General features: G+C 50.1%; 5 protein-coding genes across 5 annotated transcripts; 3 read left to right on the forward strand and 2 right to left on the reverse strand.

Moving 5' to 3' along the window:
• The first annotated feature begins 630 nt into the window (after positions 1-630).
• On the forward strand, positions 631-1,409 carry M430DRAFT_147446 (hypothetical protein). Its single transcript, XM_024863065.1, has 2 exons — positions 631-791; positions 853-1,409. Exons 1-2 carry the CDS (start codon positions 701-703, stop codon positions 1,164-1,166), a joined length of 405 nt encoding a protein of 134 aa, XP_024717032.1. The 5' UTR covers positions 631-700; the 3' UTR covers positions 1,167-1,409.
• A 541-nt stretch (positions 1,410-1,950) lies between these two features.
• On the reverse strand, positions 1,951-3,619 carry M430DRAFT_128758 (hypothetical protein). The gene has a single exon (XM_024862078.1). It carries the CDS (start codon positions 3,406-3,408, stop codon positions 2,071-2,073), a length of 1,338 nt encoding a protein of 445 aa, XP_024717033.1. The 5' UTR covers positions 3,409-3,619; the 3' UTR covers positions 1,951-2,070.
• Positions 3,620-4,213: 594 nt separating this feature from the next.
• On the forward strand, positions 4,214-6,023 carry M430DRAFT_128764 (hypothetical protein). Its single transcript, XM_024862079.1, has 2 exons — positions 4,214-4,341; positions 4,397-6,023. Exons 1-2 carry the CDS (start codon positions 4,287-4,289, stop codon positions 5,755-5,757), a joined length of 1,416 nt encoding a protein of 471 aa, XP_024717034.1. The 5' UTR covers positions 4,214-4,286; the 3' UTR covers positions 5,758-6,023.
• On the reverse strand, positions 5,999-7,654 carry M430DRAFT_22873 (hypothetical protein; the record flags this gene model as incomplete). Its single annotated transcript, XM_024864783.1, has 3 exons — positions 5,999-7,096; positions 7,148-7,279; positions 7,460-7,654. The coding sequence occupies 3 exons, from the start codon at positions 7,652-7,654 to the stop codon at positions 5,999-6,001; spliced, it is 1,425 nt and encodes a 474-aa protein (XP_024717035.1).
• A 538-nt stretch (positions 7,655-8,192) lies between these two features.
• M430DRAFT_147458 (hypothetical protein) lies at positions 8,193-12,315 on the forward strand. Its single transcript, XM_024863066.1, has 4 exons — positions 8,193-11,226; positions 11,282-11,338; positions 11,393-11,596; positions 11,748-12,315. Exons 1-4 carry the CDS (start codon positions 8,372-8,374, stop codon positions 11,839-11,841), a joined length of 3,210 nt encoding a protein of 1,069 aa, XP_024717036.1. The 5' UTR covers positions 8,193-8,371; the 3' UTR covers positions 11,842-12,315.
• Positions 12,316-12,636: the final 321 nt, after the last annotated feature.

The raw sequence follows: 12,636 nt of genomic DNA on the forward strand, positions 1-12,636 counted from the left end.
TGCCGGGCCTAGAGCAGTACCGCATTCCTCATCCAGCCTAGAGCGTCGGGTTGAGTAACTTTTCCGGGAAGCTGGTAAGCACGACAATCCTCCGTAATAACACAGAGAGAGTTGCCTCTCTGTCAGGGGCTCTCTCAAGAGCTGTGTCTGATGGCTCCGTGGCTCCGTGGCTGGCGAGTGCCGGACGAGGATCGACAACGGTACACCCGCTACTGTGCACACGTGGGGCCAACTGCGCGAGCCCTTGGAGGCAGATTGTTCCATTCTTCTTCTTCTCCGATCTTGTTGGTCCGCACCGCATAGAGCGATCCTTGATGCTGGCGGCGTTGGCTGCGCTTGAAGGATTCGCGCCTCTCGCTTCGGGAAGGTCAAGTCTCCCGGACTCTCCCCTATCTCCAATCACACTGCAGACCTCGCCTTCTTGGGAGCCGCGGGAAGGTTGACGGCGGGGTTCGATACTCCGTAGTGGAGGTCAATACTTGCAAATGGATATTCTGGGAAGCTTCTTCGTACGGAGCTGCATCCGGAGGTACGGTTACTGTGCAGACTCGAGTCGGGTTAGGAATCTATAAGTATAGAAGCGTCTTCCTGATATGTCTCTCTTTTGTTTCTCTTCTCTTCAGGGGCTCTCTCCAGATCTCCAAGCCTCCGACTCCTTTCCCTATAGCTTGTCTCCACTTGCAATAGAAACTCCATCACCATGAAGTTCCTCATCTCTTCTCTCGCGCTCCTCTTCGCCGGCGCCGCCATGGCCCAGATCTCTGACGAGCCGAACAGCTCCAACTGCGATGGTTCGTGCCTCCCCCCTTCCTCCCCTCCTCCCCTTCACGCCTTTCTAACCCCGCCCTCCAGGAACGACCTACAGCCAGAAGAACATCGACGATGCCGCCACGGCCGCCCTCAACTACTACGCCAACGGCCAGACCGTCGGCAAAGACGGCTACCCGCACCAGTACAAGGACTACGAGGGCTTCGACTTCAGCTGCTCCTCTCCCTACCTAGAATTCCCCATCCTGACCTCCGGCACCTACGACGGTGGCAGCCCCGGCGCGGACCGCGTCGTCATCGGCTCTATCAGCAGCGACGAGACGAGCGCGCAGTACTGTGCGCTCATCACGCACGATGGCGAGAGCGGCAACTCGTTTGGCGAGTGTACGGATTCGTAGATGTCTATTTCTTCTTTTGTCCCCCGAGATGGGATTTATTTCTGGGGACGTATGAATGAGATGGCTTGGCTTGGCTTATTGGGCATGGGAAAAGGCCAGAGAGAAGAGACGCGCTATGAAACTCTTAGGAAGTGAGACGAGGACAGGGTCCAGGATTGGAATATGGTAATGGGGTATTTATAGAGAGAGAGAAAAGAAGCAGATCCGCAAGCAACTAGGTACCTAATCCAATAGCCATTCTTCACCTGCTTCTTCCTTCATCTTGATCCTATCCCCGAGCAGGTTGCAAATTTATATTATGTTTTATTTTTTGGATCATGTTGATAGTAATCAAAGCACCTACTCAAAATCCGGTAAAGAGAGGAATAAAAAAAGGCTTTAGAAGCATCAAGTCGATGCTGGAGAGCGGGAAATAGAGAAAATAGTTCAGGTGTCAATTTTTCAATGTGTATATTACTCTAAGGATCGGCTTCGAAAGCTCGGTTCTCGCGCCGCGCATTTGCACTGGTGGACTTGTTTGGATTTGAGATGATGGGAGAAGGGGAGGATTAGTTTGAATGTGTGCTTTTTGGGGTAAAGAAGTGGAGAAGAGGGGGGTTGAGAGGGGAGAGGGGATGAGTTGGATATAGGGGTAATGGATTATTTCGTCTGCTGATACCGCGCTTGAGCGACTGACTACACATATCAGTGTTTCTTAGAGCAGAAAATAAAAGAGTGCAGACTTCCCTTAAAGATGACCAGACAGGCTCCACAATATACCATATCGAATCAATTCAAACATTTGCTCTATACGGACCAGCTTTCAGATCTAATCTATCATCTAAGGACCTAAAGAGAACTTAATCTAGATCTATCGTTCTATATCCTTTTTTCTAAACCTAGGCTTCTCATGTATTGTTCTATCTCATAGCCCTTCTAGCACCTCGCGAACCTCCGCAAATGTTGGTCTCTCCAAGACTACCGGATTTGAGCACTTGTAATGCAGCTCGATTAAGCCCTGAATTGCATACGCCTCCTTCTCACCCAATGCCCCCTCATCATCTACCCTCCTCTCCGCCAAATCCAGCAGGTCCTCAACCAGATGGCCAAAAGCGAAGACCTCCATCTTCTCAATGGCGTCTCTCTGGGCATGTTCTCTCCCATAGATCGTCGCTGCGCCGAAATCTCCAAGGAGCGCGTGGCCCGACGTGTCGATCAGGATGTTATGCGCGTAGAGATCGCCGTGCGCGATGCCGCGCTCGTGGAGGTGGCAGGCGGCGCTCGCGATCCCAAGGAGGATCGCTCTACACTGCGAGATGGAGAAGACAGTATCTGGATGAAAGACGTCGCGCGTGCAGCTGTCGAACGTGGGAGGTAGGCCGAGGTTGGTATAGTGCGGGGGAATCAGCTCGAGCACCAACCCTTTCTTCTCCTCCGGGTGGTCGTGGATCCTTCCGATCGGGTTGATCAGGTTCGGATGCTGGCCTGCGGCTATACAGGCGTTCATCTCGTCGAGCGGTGAGCCGTCAGACGTAACTTCGCCCTTGAATAGTTTGATTGCTACTTCTTTCTCTCCTGCAGGGCTTTCGTACGCGCCTTTGGAGATGATCCCCGAAGCTCCTTCGCCGAGGAGGTGTTGCACGGAGAGGGAAGACCAAGATACAGAGGACAGGGTGGGATTCTCCGAAAAGGATGGAGCGCAGGGGTTTCCTGCAAAGGAAAGGAAGGAGAGCTCGGGCAGCTCAAAGAGCCAGGATGGGAGAGAGGTGAGCTTGTTGGATGACAGGCGGAGAAGACCCAGTTTCCGGCAATATGCCATCTCGTCGGGAAGGGAAGTGAGGCGGTTTCCGGCTAACATACACTTCTGCAGACGATGGCATTGCCCAATGCTAGTGGGGAGGGAGGTGATAAGGTTATTGGTTAGGATCAACCAGCGGAGTTTGCGAGGAAATGAATCTGGCGGAATAGTGGCCATTTGGTTGTTCTTGAAAGCAATCATCTCGAGGGAACGGCATTGTGCTAGTTGGACAGGAAAGGTGGTGAAGTTGCAGTCAGAGAAGAAGGCAATTTTGAGTTTGTGGAGACGGCTGATATCTCTAGGGAGGCTGGAGAGAGGATTGCCGGACAGATCCAGGATCTCGAGCGTCTCGAAGAGGTCGAGAATCTCGCGGGGAAATTCGGTGAGATTGCACGAGAGTTTGAGCCGTTTGGCGCCCTTGTATTGGCCAGACCGGAGTCCTTCTAATGTTTGGGGGGTAGACATTTTGCAATTATGTTTTAAGGGGGCTTGATCTTCCTGAAAAGGAACGATATATGGTGAGGTGTCAACTTCAACCCTTATCAGACTTTCTGAAATGGGAACGGGGGCACGATCTGAGGAATTAAGCGCCTTCAAGCATATATAGGAAGCCAACTAGTTGAGCAACATATTGCCTTGCAAAGCATATAGATAAAACGAGTTCGTTAAAGGAGAGGAGATCTGGATAAGAATTTCAGTCTAAATTTAGATATGGAGGTGGAAAGAAGCAATCTGGGAATCTTATCTCAGCACGTGCCCCGCAAGAATGTTTTACCATTCCCGGCATAGTCACGTGTAAAGATAAAGGGGACTACCTAGGTATCAATGAGTAGCAGTGGAATTCTAGGGGCTCAGAAGAGAAGAGGGAGAGGCCGAAGAGTTCAGTATGGAATTTGTCATAACTTTAAGAGAGAAGCCAGAGTAACAAAATATAAATATAAATAAATCAATAAATAAGAATGGAGGCAATTCAAAGCCTAAAGGTCACCCAGGACTTCGCTGAACGCAAGGGACTTCCCTTCCTGTCTATGGTAAGGATTGGAAGAGTAGAGATCAAATCTTAGTAGCAGATAGGATATGAAAACACCACAATTTGAACGAGTTCGACACATTATCAAAGTATCGGTAGGTAGATATGTTCAAGTCCAGATGAATGCGGGGTGAACTTACAGTTAGACTATCTGGTTGCGTCATTGTGCGATAGAGGCGGCCGTACTCTCAATCCTCTCAGTCGCGCATCTTCAACTGCGACTTGAATCGCATCGCGAAACACGACCACAATCACCCATCAGCAATTATCTTCTACAACTTCGATATTGGGATCGCTATCTCGTGTCGCAAACATGGCATCCCAACCACTGAGCTCGTCGGTGCAACCAACAGATGTCTACGGCGGAGGTAAATCCTCAATATCCCATCACCAAAACCTTGATCTAATCCTCTCGTTCTACAGATGAAGTATCAGCAATCATTCTCGACCCAGGTTACTCGAGCGTACGCGCCGGATTCGCAGGAGAAGATACGCCCAAATCTTTTCTTAACTCGTACTATGGAGTTGGAGCAGACAAGAAGCTTGTATTCGGCGACGACGCTATTCACAACCCTCTAGCCGGCCTCGAGATACGGAACCCCATGGCCAAGGATGGGACCACAGAGGATTGGGACACGGCTACGCAGTTATGGGAATACGCCATTACGTCGCGACTCACAAGTTTCAAGCAGGCGGATCCGAGGACCAATGGTTTGAACGACGATCTCAAGGACGAAAAAGATGTCGATGCGGAGATGGAGGGCGTACAGGAAGGGGAGAAACCGTTGGAGGAACACCCCTTGTTGATGACTGAAACGGCATGGAACAGCACTAAAAACCGAGAGAAGAGTATCGAAATTGCGATGGAGTCCTGGGGGTGTCCTGCATTCTGGCTTGCGCGCAACAGCGTTCTCGCTGCTTTCGGGGCCGGAAAGGCTACTGCGCTCGTCATTGATATGGGTGCTTCTACTGCCTCAGTCATGTGTGTGCATGATGGCTTGATCCTTAAAAAGAGCGTCCAAAAATCACCATTGGCCGGCAACTGGCTCTCATCGCAGATACGCTCGTTGTTTTCAGCAGCAGATCCAAAGGTTGATCTCGTCCCCCACTACATGATCGCATCCAAAACTCCAGTCGACGCTGGAGCTCCAGCACAAGCAGTCTACCGCAAATTTGACAACCCGCCGACACCTTCATTCCGTGCCCTGGAAGAAGAACGTGTATTGACGGAGTTTAAAGAGAGCGTAGTGCAAGTCTGGGCTGGACCAGGACGATTAAACTCGCCTACCCAGGCAGGAAGTACCAATTTAGATTTTGTGCGCTCGCAGCCTGGCCGTGTCTTCGAATTCCCCGACGGCGCGAACCGTATGTGGGGTGTTGAGAGATTCACCGCCTCTGAAGGCCTATTCGACGCCTCTGCTGCTCTCCCTATTCCCTCTGAAGAGACGCCGGTTCAGAAATCCCAGACCATTCCGGAGATGATCAAAGCATCAATTTCGGCTGTGGATGTGGATCTCCGCGCAGCGTTGTTGCAGAACATCGTTGTCACCGGTGGTTCGAGCTTGTTAAATGGTTTCAATGATAGATTGAATAATGAGTTGATAACTATGTACCCCGGCGCAAGGATCAAGATTCACGCTGCAGGTCTTACAGCAGAGCGAAGATTTGGGAGCTGGATTGGGGGCAGTATCCTGGGGAGTTTGGGAACTTTCCATCAGATGTGGATTTCAAGGAAGGAATACGAAGAATTTGGGGTGTCCATTATAGAGAAGAGGTGTAAATGATTGTATTTCCTATCTTTCTTGCTCAAAACAAAAGTGTAAGAAGGGAACGGAGAAAAGTTCGGTGCATTGGAAGAGGGTTATTGAGGATGGCGTATGGTTTTGTGGATATACCTTGTTTCTAAAACGTATCAACACATCTGGAGTGAAATGATTATCCAGAAAAAAAAAACTTCCTACTCCTAATATCTCTCCGATATACTCTCCGATATACTCTCCCGAAAGAAACACTTGAAAGACGATTTTACCAACCCCTGCATCTCACCCAGACATCAATAATCTCATCTTCCCTACCCGCTCTCCTCTCATCAACAACCAAATAATATCCAAAGCCCGCCCCCGTAATACAAGCATGGTTAGGCCAAATCCTTACCTTCTGACCCACCAGCAGCTTATCCTCGCTACCACTCGGGCCATTGAAAGCCAGTATCCCATGTTCCTGGGAGACACGATCGACAAACCAACCTTCGAACTTCTCCGGACCGCCAGCTGGCATCTGAACGCCCGGTCTATTCCAAGGCGTCAACATGCCCCAGCCAGGATACGCCTTACAGGGTTCTCTTCCCAGCGCCAGACAACCGGCCGCGATCAACACCTCAGGGGTGCCGTTCTTCCCACGCCCGGGATAGAAAGATGCTACTTCCGCAACGACTGTAAATGCCAGATCACTCCACGTCAGCATCGCATGCGGGCCTTCGGTAGGCAGAGCGTGGGTCGCTAGCTGTTGGAGATCCAGGGTCGGGTAGACACCAGCGTGTATCTCGATCTTACATCCCGCGTCCCGGATGCTGGAGATGGTGGCGCGCAGAGCAGCAACTGCCTGAGCTTCCTCCTCTGACCTACTGGAGTCTTGCACTAGTAAATTTCGCACACTGGTCGTGGTAGGTGTCGCGCCAACGGAGAGAACTAGTGGTGTTGTGGGAGAGATGGCTTTCTCGGAGGACGTGGAATGGACGACTTTAGCGGTCAAAAGCAGCGTCTCGAACTCCTGGCGGAGAAATTGGAGGGCTGAGGCGCGGGAGTCGCTGGAGTAGGAATGCCCGGCATGCGAGTAGAGGCCAAGGAAATGACAGGTAGGTACTGTGGTTGAGGAGAGGCTGAGTAGAGAGCTGATCAGCAATGTGCATTGCTGGGAGAGGGGCTTTACGCCGGCACGGTGTCCCTCCAGGTCGATTTTCAGGAAGACTGAGGGCGGTACGCCGGATTGATCACGCAGGGCTTCGATGAAGGGAATTTGGTCGGTATTATCGACCATCACCGAGAGCCCATGGGGTCCAAGAGACTTGGATATGTGTGAGAGACGGCTCACAGCGGAGGGCGTAATAGGAAAGGAGTAAAGAAGCTGCAAATTTCAGTTGGGATTTGAGAAGAAATTGCAAAGGGTGCTACAAACGTTGACGGCGCGACCTTGGGACTTGTATTCGAGGAGAAGGGGAAGAATGAATTCGGCTTCGATGAGAGTAGAAACGATTAGGTTTACTGGGCCAGTCCCTGGCCCAACTTGAAGACGAGTGAGTTCGATGGTCTTGGTGGAAAGGTTAGTTAATACACCGTTGGTTGATGTACTGAAATTCTGAAGGAAAGTAGAGAGGACAGTCTGTAATGAGCGATGTATAAGGGAATATTGGAGAAAGGGATCCCAAGAACAGGTTATATGAACTGCATACTCAGGATAAGAAATATACAGTAACTGATTTAGAAGTACCTTGTGTGTTTTGATATGGGCTCTCCATTCAAACTCCAGAGACGCACATGCTTCCAACATGCGGTTGCAATTATTCTCCAACTTGCTGATATCAAGCACCGCAACAGGCGTCCCTACATCCTCGATTGACCTTCCCACGAATTGTTTCACCAAGTCCTCCTTGACAGAAACAGGATATAATGATGTTGCTGCCATGATCGAAATAGTAGAGGCTTCTCAACACATGTGGCAGTAGAGGACGCAAAATACCTTTAGGGTCCTTCGCGGGGTCCGAAAATGCAATGTATAAAGTAGATAAGGTTGCGGTTCACTTGAAGCGATTCCAAGTCCTTAAATTACTATTTATAATAGACTTTTTCCACCAAAAGTGGGAGCGATCCCTTCGTTGTCGTCGCCGCCAGGGGACCAGCCGCCATCCGCGCTACACATTACATAGTGTGGGGGAGTACGTGGTTGCGCCTGATCACACTTTGTGATACAACTGATAGACAGCAACAAAACAAGAGACTTTGATTGTTATTTTTGTTCTTTGCTGCTCTCTGCATTGCAAATTCTGAATCGAGAGGTCTATCGCTGTATAGCCTAGAGGCGCGAGGGCGTCTTAGCAAAAAGTCCAGATACGTTGTGGCGGCTGATCACCTGATTCAGCCTCGCGTGCAGATTGCGTCGCTGGCTCGCGTCGGCTGACCTAAAAGCTCTCCGCGTCGAATCCACTCTTCCTTGACGTGCTTGCATCCGTCCACACTCTCCTTCAACTCACTCACCTTTTCAACGGCTGCGACTCTTACCTCGATAAACCGACAACTTCGAGCATAACACAGGCAAAGCAACTGCATCCCACACGTCGATGTTAGAAGTCTCTTCTGAGCCCAAAACCTCGTCCGGGGAGGATTAGCAAGCAGAACAGCAAGCATGCCTGATACCGAGCCCTCTGACTTCACCAGTTTCACGGAGGTTGACTGGAAGCGACAAGAAGAAGAGGATCAGGCTGTTCTTGGCGCCATCCTCCAGGCCCGGCCTGGTGAAGAGACCCTCTACGACCTTTCGCGCCCTCTGGAGGTTGGCGAGAAGGCTGACGATGCGGAGGACTACGAGGACATAAGTGATGATGACTTGCCAGAAGAGGAAGAGGTATCAGGCCCAAGTGGAGGCGACGTACCAGCCTTGACAGATGATGGAGGAACTAGCAATGATGTGGACGATCTCTTCGGTGACGATGAGGGAGAGGATCACGACGCCCTTTTCGAAGCACAATCGCCTCACATCAATGGAGGATTAACGCTCCCATCTGCAGAACCCGAGTTCGACCTCGAGCGCGAACGTCGACAGAACTTTCCTGCATATTACAGCGAGGCGAACCAAGATCCTGACATACCTGAAGTCGCAGAGACCACAGAGGACCTGGTTAAGCAGATGTGGCCAGGCTTCAAACCGGGAGCTATCTTGAACTGGAACGATCTCCTACCACCGAAGCTAGCACACTTCATTCCGAAAGTCCCTGTCAAACCACCCAAACCCCTCGTACCCACCAAAGTCAGCCTGGATCTCGCTCCTGACCAAGAGAAATCTTTCCGATCAGCAACGTCTGCATCTTCAGATAAGCGCAAGCGTTTATTGGAGGCAGAGACCAAAGGAATAGTGACAATCGAAGAAGAGTCTTCCGCTGAGGAGAGCGAAGAAGATGACTTCGACTACTCCCTTCCGGATCCAAATGAGAGGATAGGAGGGGTGACTTGGGCAGATCTTGAGATCATCTGTCAAGATTGGGATTCGAAGATCAATCCAGTACGTGCAGAACTACAACCTGCGGAAGCTCTAGAGGAAGAGCCCATGGATGAATGGGAGCAGGAGGTTCTCGGACATTCTGCCAAGCGAAGAAAAACCACGCACGAAGAGCCAGACTACATGAACATTCCGCGATTTCCAGTTCCTAACTTGGATGATTTCGAGGCAGCCACGGCCAAGATTGCTAAGCGCGTGGTACTGGATCTCAACGACCCCTACCTTCTTCTTGACGTGCAAGAGTACAACCCAGCTCCGAAGCGGCAAAAGCTCAGTGGTGGGCGCTTCAAGCGGACAGGAAAGGGCGGTCTTTCAGCCAGTCTCAGTTCACGGTTCAATATCTCCAACGATGAAGCATATGATGCACTGAAAGAAAACCATCAAAGCAAAGTTCGTGCAACTCTTGGAAATGTGTCTGTCGAACACAGCATGCCAGCTCTCAAGCTTCAGTGGCCATATTACAGAGTCAAGCTCTACACTCGAGACGCTCGCTCATTCCATCGACCATCTCTCAAGTTCAACAGATTCGTTGGACAGACCATACAATTTTCTAAGCCTGGTATGCGGAAGAAGAAAACCCTCAAGGGTCTGCCGATAGAAGAGATCTTCAAGGAGTCTAAGGATCTCTCACTTGCTGATCATTATTCTACCGCCACCTTGCTTGAATACTCCGAAGAGCATCCTACAGTGCTTTCGAACTTTGGTATGGGTAACCGTATTATTAATTACTACCGACGCAAGGATGCCGAAGATGAAGAGAGGCCCATGCCTGAAGACAAAATTGGTGATGTGAATGTACTTCTTCCCGAAGATAAATCTCCATTTGCAAACTTTGGAATGGTTGATCCTGGAGAGACGGTGCGCGCGATCCACAACGCTATGTACAGAGCTCCTATCTTCAAACACACACCCAAGAGCACCGACTTCTTAGTCATTCGCAATAGCACGGGTATCGGCGGTACCAATTGGCATATTCGCAACATCGATAACCTCTTTGCCGTAGGACAACAATTCCCCTCTGTCGAGATCCCTGGACCACATTCTCGAAGGGTTACGAACGCTGCGAAGAATCGCATGAAGATGATCGCATTCAGAAAAATCAAGCACAGTCCCCATCACAATTTGAAGATCGGAGAAATTACCGAACATATTGCAGACTCGAGTGATATGCAGAATAGGCAGAAGCTCAAGGAATTCATTAATTATGACAAGACTGAGAAGGTCTGGAGAATGAAGCACGGTGAGACCATACCTGATGAAGCCACCATTCGCTCCATGGTCAAGCCAGAAGACGTCTGCGTGATCGATGCAATGCAGGTTGGTTCGCGATATCTTGAGGATGCGGGTTATGCTGCTCAAGACTACGATGAAGATAAAGATGGTGCCATGGAAGGAAAAGACCTCGAGCAGAAATTAGCTCCTTGGTATACGACCAAAGCCTTCATTGAAGCATCTCAAGACAAAGCCATGCTTGAACTCCATGGTGCAGGGGATCCTTCGGGTTGCGGGTTGGCGTTCAGTTTCATCAAGACATCCATGAAAGGAGGTTACATTGGTGCTCTTCAGGGGCCGGCCGCAACCTCGGAAGCTGCCATACTGGCAGAGAAAAAGGCAAATGGTGGTCATACCTATAATGTTAGAAAGCAACAAGCTCTATACAACGACGCCATTCGCGATATCTGGGAGAAGCAGAAGGCAAACCTGTCCAACACCACTGAGCCTGTTGAAGATGATTTGGAACGTGAGCAAGCGGATGAGGATGAAAGATTTGGTGTTGCACAGACTCCTCATTCCACAGCAGCTTTTGATGACTCTGCTAGTCAGTTCAGCGTAGGTGAGCAACGAAGTAGCAGGGCGATGCGCATTACCCGCACCTATATCAACAAAAATGGGCAACCCGAAGAACGATCTGAAATCATCAAGGATGTTCGAGTTTGGCGTGAATATCGGAAGCGTCGCTACGCACTCGAAGCTGAGACTTTGAAGTAAGATATTCCGCCCATAACCACATTGAGATGTTGCTAACTCTGCTGTACCTAGTGTATACGAAGCAAAACCTACAGGTAATGCCGAATTCGACAGACAGGAAGCTCTCCGGTATGTAATGGAAATTTCCGGCTCCAGGTATAATGCTAACCAACCATTCAACAGTATTAAGGAAGAACTTGCTCGTCTGGAAAGAAACAAAGAGCGCCGCCATGCTCGTGAGAAGGCAAAGGCGCCTCGTGCGTCGGCGGTTGAAACAGCCAATGCTGGCTCCCCATCCACCCCCACGCAATCTATCGAGAAGCCTACCGGAACCACGAGAAAATGTGCAAATTGCGGACAAGCAGGACATATCAAAACGAATAAAAAGTACTGCCCCAAATATAGATAACTGATTCAGCATATTTTATACGCCCTTCAGCGTTCAACTCAGTGGATGAGGCTTAGTAGCTCTCATCAAGCGAGACTTTATACGGACATCTATCTATTTAAACATTAGTGCTAACACTTGAAATCTCAGGCTCTGCCCGATGCTCAACGGTACGATGAAGCCGGAGGATAGCATGCCTAATCATGGTGGCTTTGGGGCTATCACCGCGCCGTCGTTTGGTTGATGGCCATCACCAACACGCATAAATACCGCCTCTTCTCCTCTCCCATCCCCTTACACACATTTTCACACCTTTTCCACCGATGCGATTTGTCGCTGGGTCGACTGCTGGAGGACAGAATATAGTAACATAAGCTCCTTTTGCGAGGCGCTCACGAGGGTTGTTTAGCCGGCTGATCAGCATGGAGGTTCCCTCGTTTTTCACTTCTCTGTACAATACTTTGGTCGGTAGAGGCCGCAATGCATTCTGGGTGTTTTTCAATGAGACGCGCGGGTCTGGGAGCAAGAAGCACTTTGTTTCTGGGAGTTATGGATGGGCTCGGATGACGTGGACCTGAGATGGGAACAAGGCCGAGTTGTATGACCTTGCAGGTCAGGGCCATATCTGTGTAATGAGCGGTGCGATGAAAACAGACTTCCAATCAGAGAATGAAACGTTAATAGAGACAATAATTGACACGAATCAGAAGCAGATGAGATGAGATGCTACCAAGCAACACAGGAATACACATAGTCCTACTCGCGTGCTCGTTCTAGAAGGGAGTCCAAAGCATAGCCGGACTCGCGCTCAGCGTTGCACGTCAGCCCGTGTAAAATCTACGTCTGTTTATCTTATACATATGTAAGTCTGTGCTGTGAGCAAAGACGGAGGTAGCCCCGCGGCAAGGCTGTACTGAGCGAACGATCGAAGCGTTATCTTAGTTGTGAGGGGAGGAGAGGGAGGAGAGGGAGGAGACAGGGATAGGAGTTATAAATAGAGAAGGGAATTGACCGAACCTATCGCAGCTACAGGACTGGA

The sequence above is a fragment of the Amorphotheca resinae genome (genome assembly GCF_003019875.1).
Source record: "Amorphotheca resinae ATCC 22711 unplaced genomic scaffold M430scaffold_13, whole genome shotgun sequence".
Taxonomy (NCBI): domain Eukaryota; kingdom Fungi; phylum Ascomycota; class Leotiomycetes; order Helotiales; family Amorphothecaceae; genus Amorphotheca; species Amorphotheca resinae.

Coding starts and splice junctions, on each gene's coding strand:
- M430DRAFT_147446 (XM_024863065.1), top strand. CDS start 701: ATGAAGTTCCTCATCTCTTCTCTCGCGCTCCTCTTCGCCGGCGCCGCC. Junction 792..852: donor GAACAGCTCCAACTGCGATG/GTTCGTGCCTCC, acceptor CCCGCCCTCCAG/GAACGACCTACAGCCAGAAG.
- M430DRAFT_128758 (XM_024862078.1), bottom strand. CDS start 3,408: ATGTCTACCCCCCAAACATTAGAAGGACTCCGGTCTGGCCAATACAAG.
- M430DRAFT_128764 (XM_024862079.1), top strand. CDS start 4,287: ATGGCATCCCAACCACTGAGCTCGTCGGTGCAACCAACAGATGTCTAC. Junction 4,342..4,396: donor AACAGATGTCTACGGCGGAG/GTAAATCCTCAA, acceptor CTCGTTCTACAG/ATGAAGTATCAGCAATCATT.
- M430DRAFT_147458 (XM_024863066.1), top strand. CDS start 8,372: ATGCCTGATACCGAGCCCTCTGACTTCACCAGTTTCACGGAGGTTGAC. Junction 11,227..11,281: donor CTCGAAGCTGAGACTTTGAA/GTAAGATATTCC, acceptor TGCTGTACCTAG/TGTATACGAAGCAAAACCTA. Junction 11,597..11,747: donor CATATCAAAACGAATAAAAA/GTACTGCCCCAA, acceptor TTGAAATCTCAG/GCTCTGCCCGATGCTCAACG.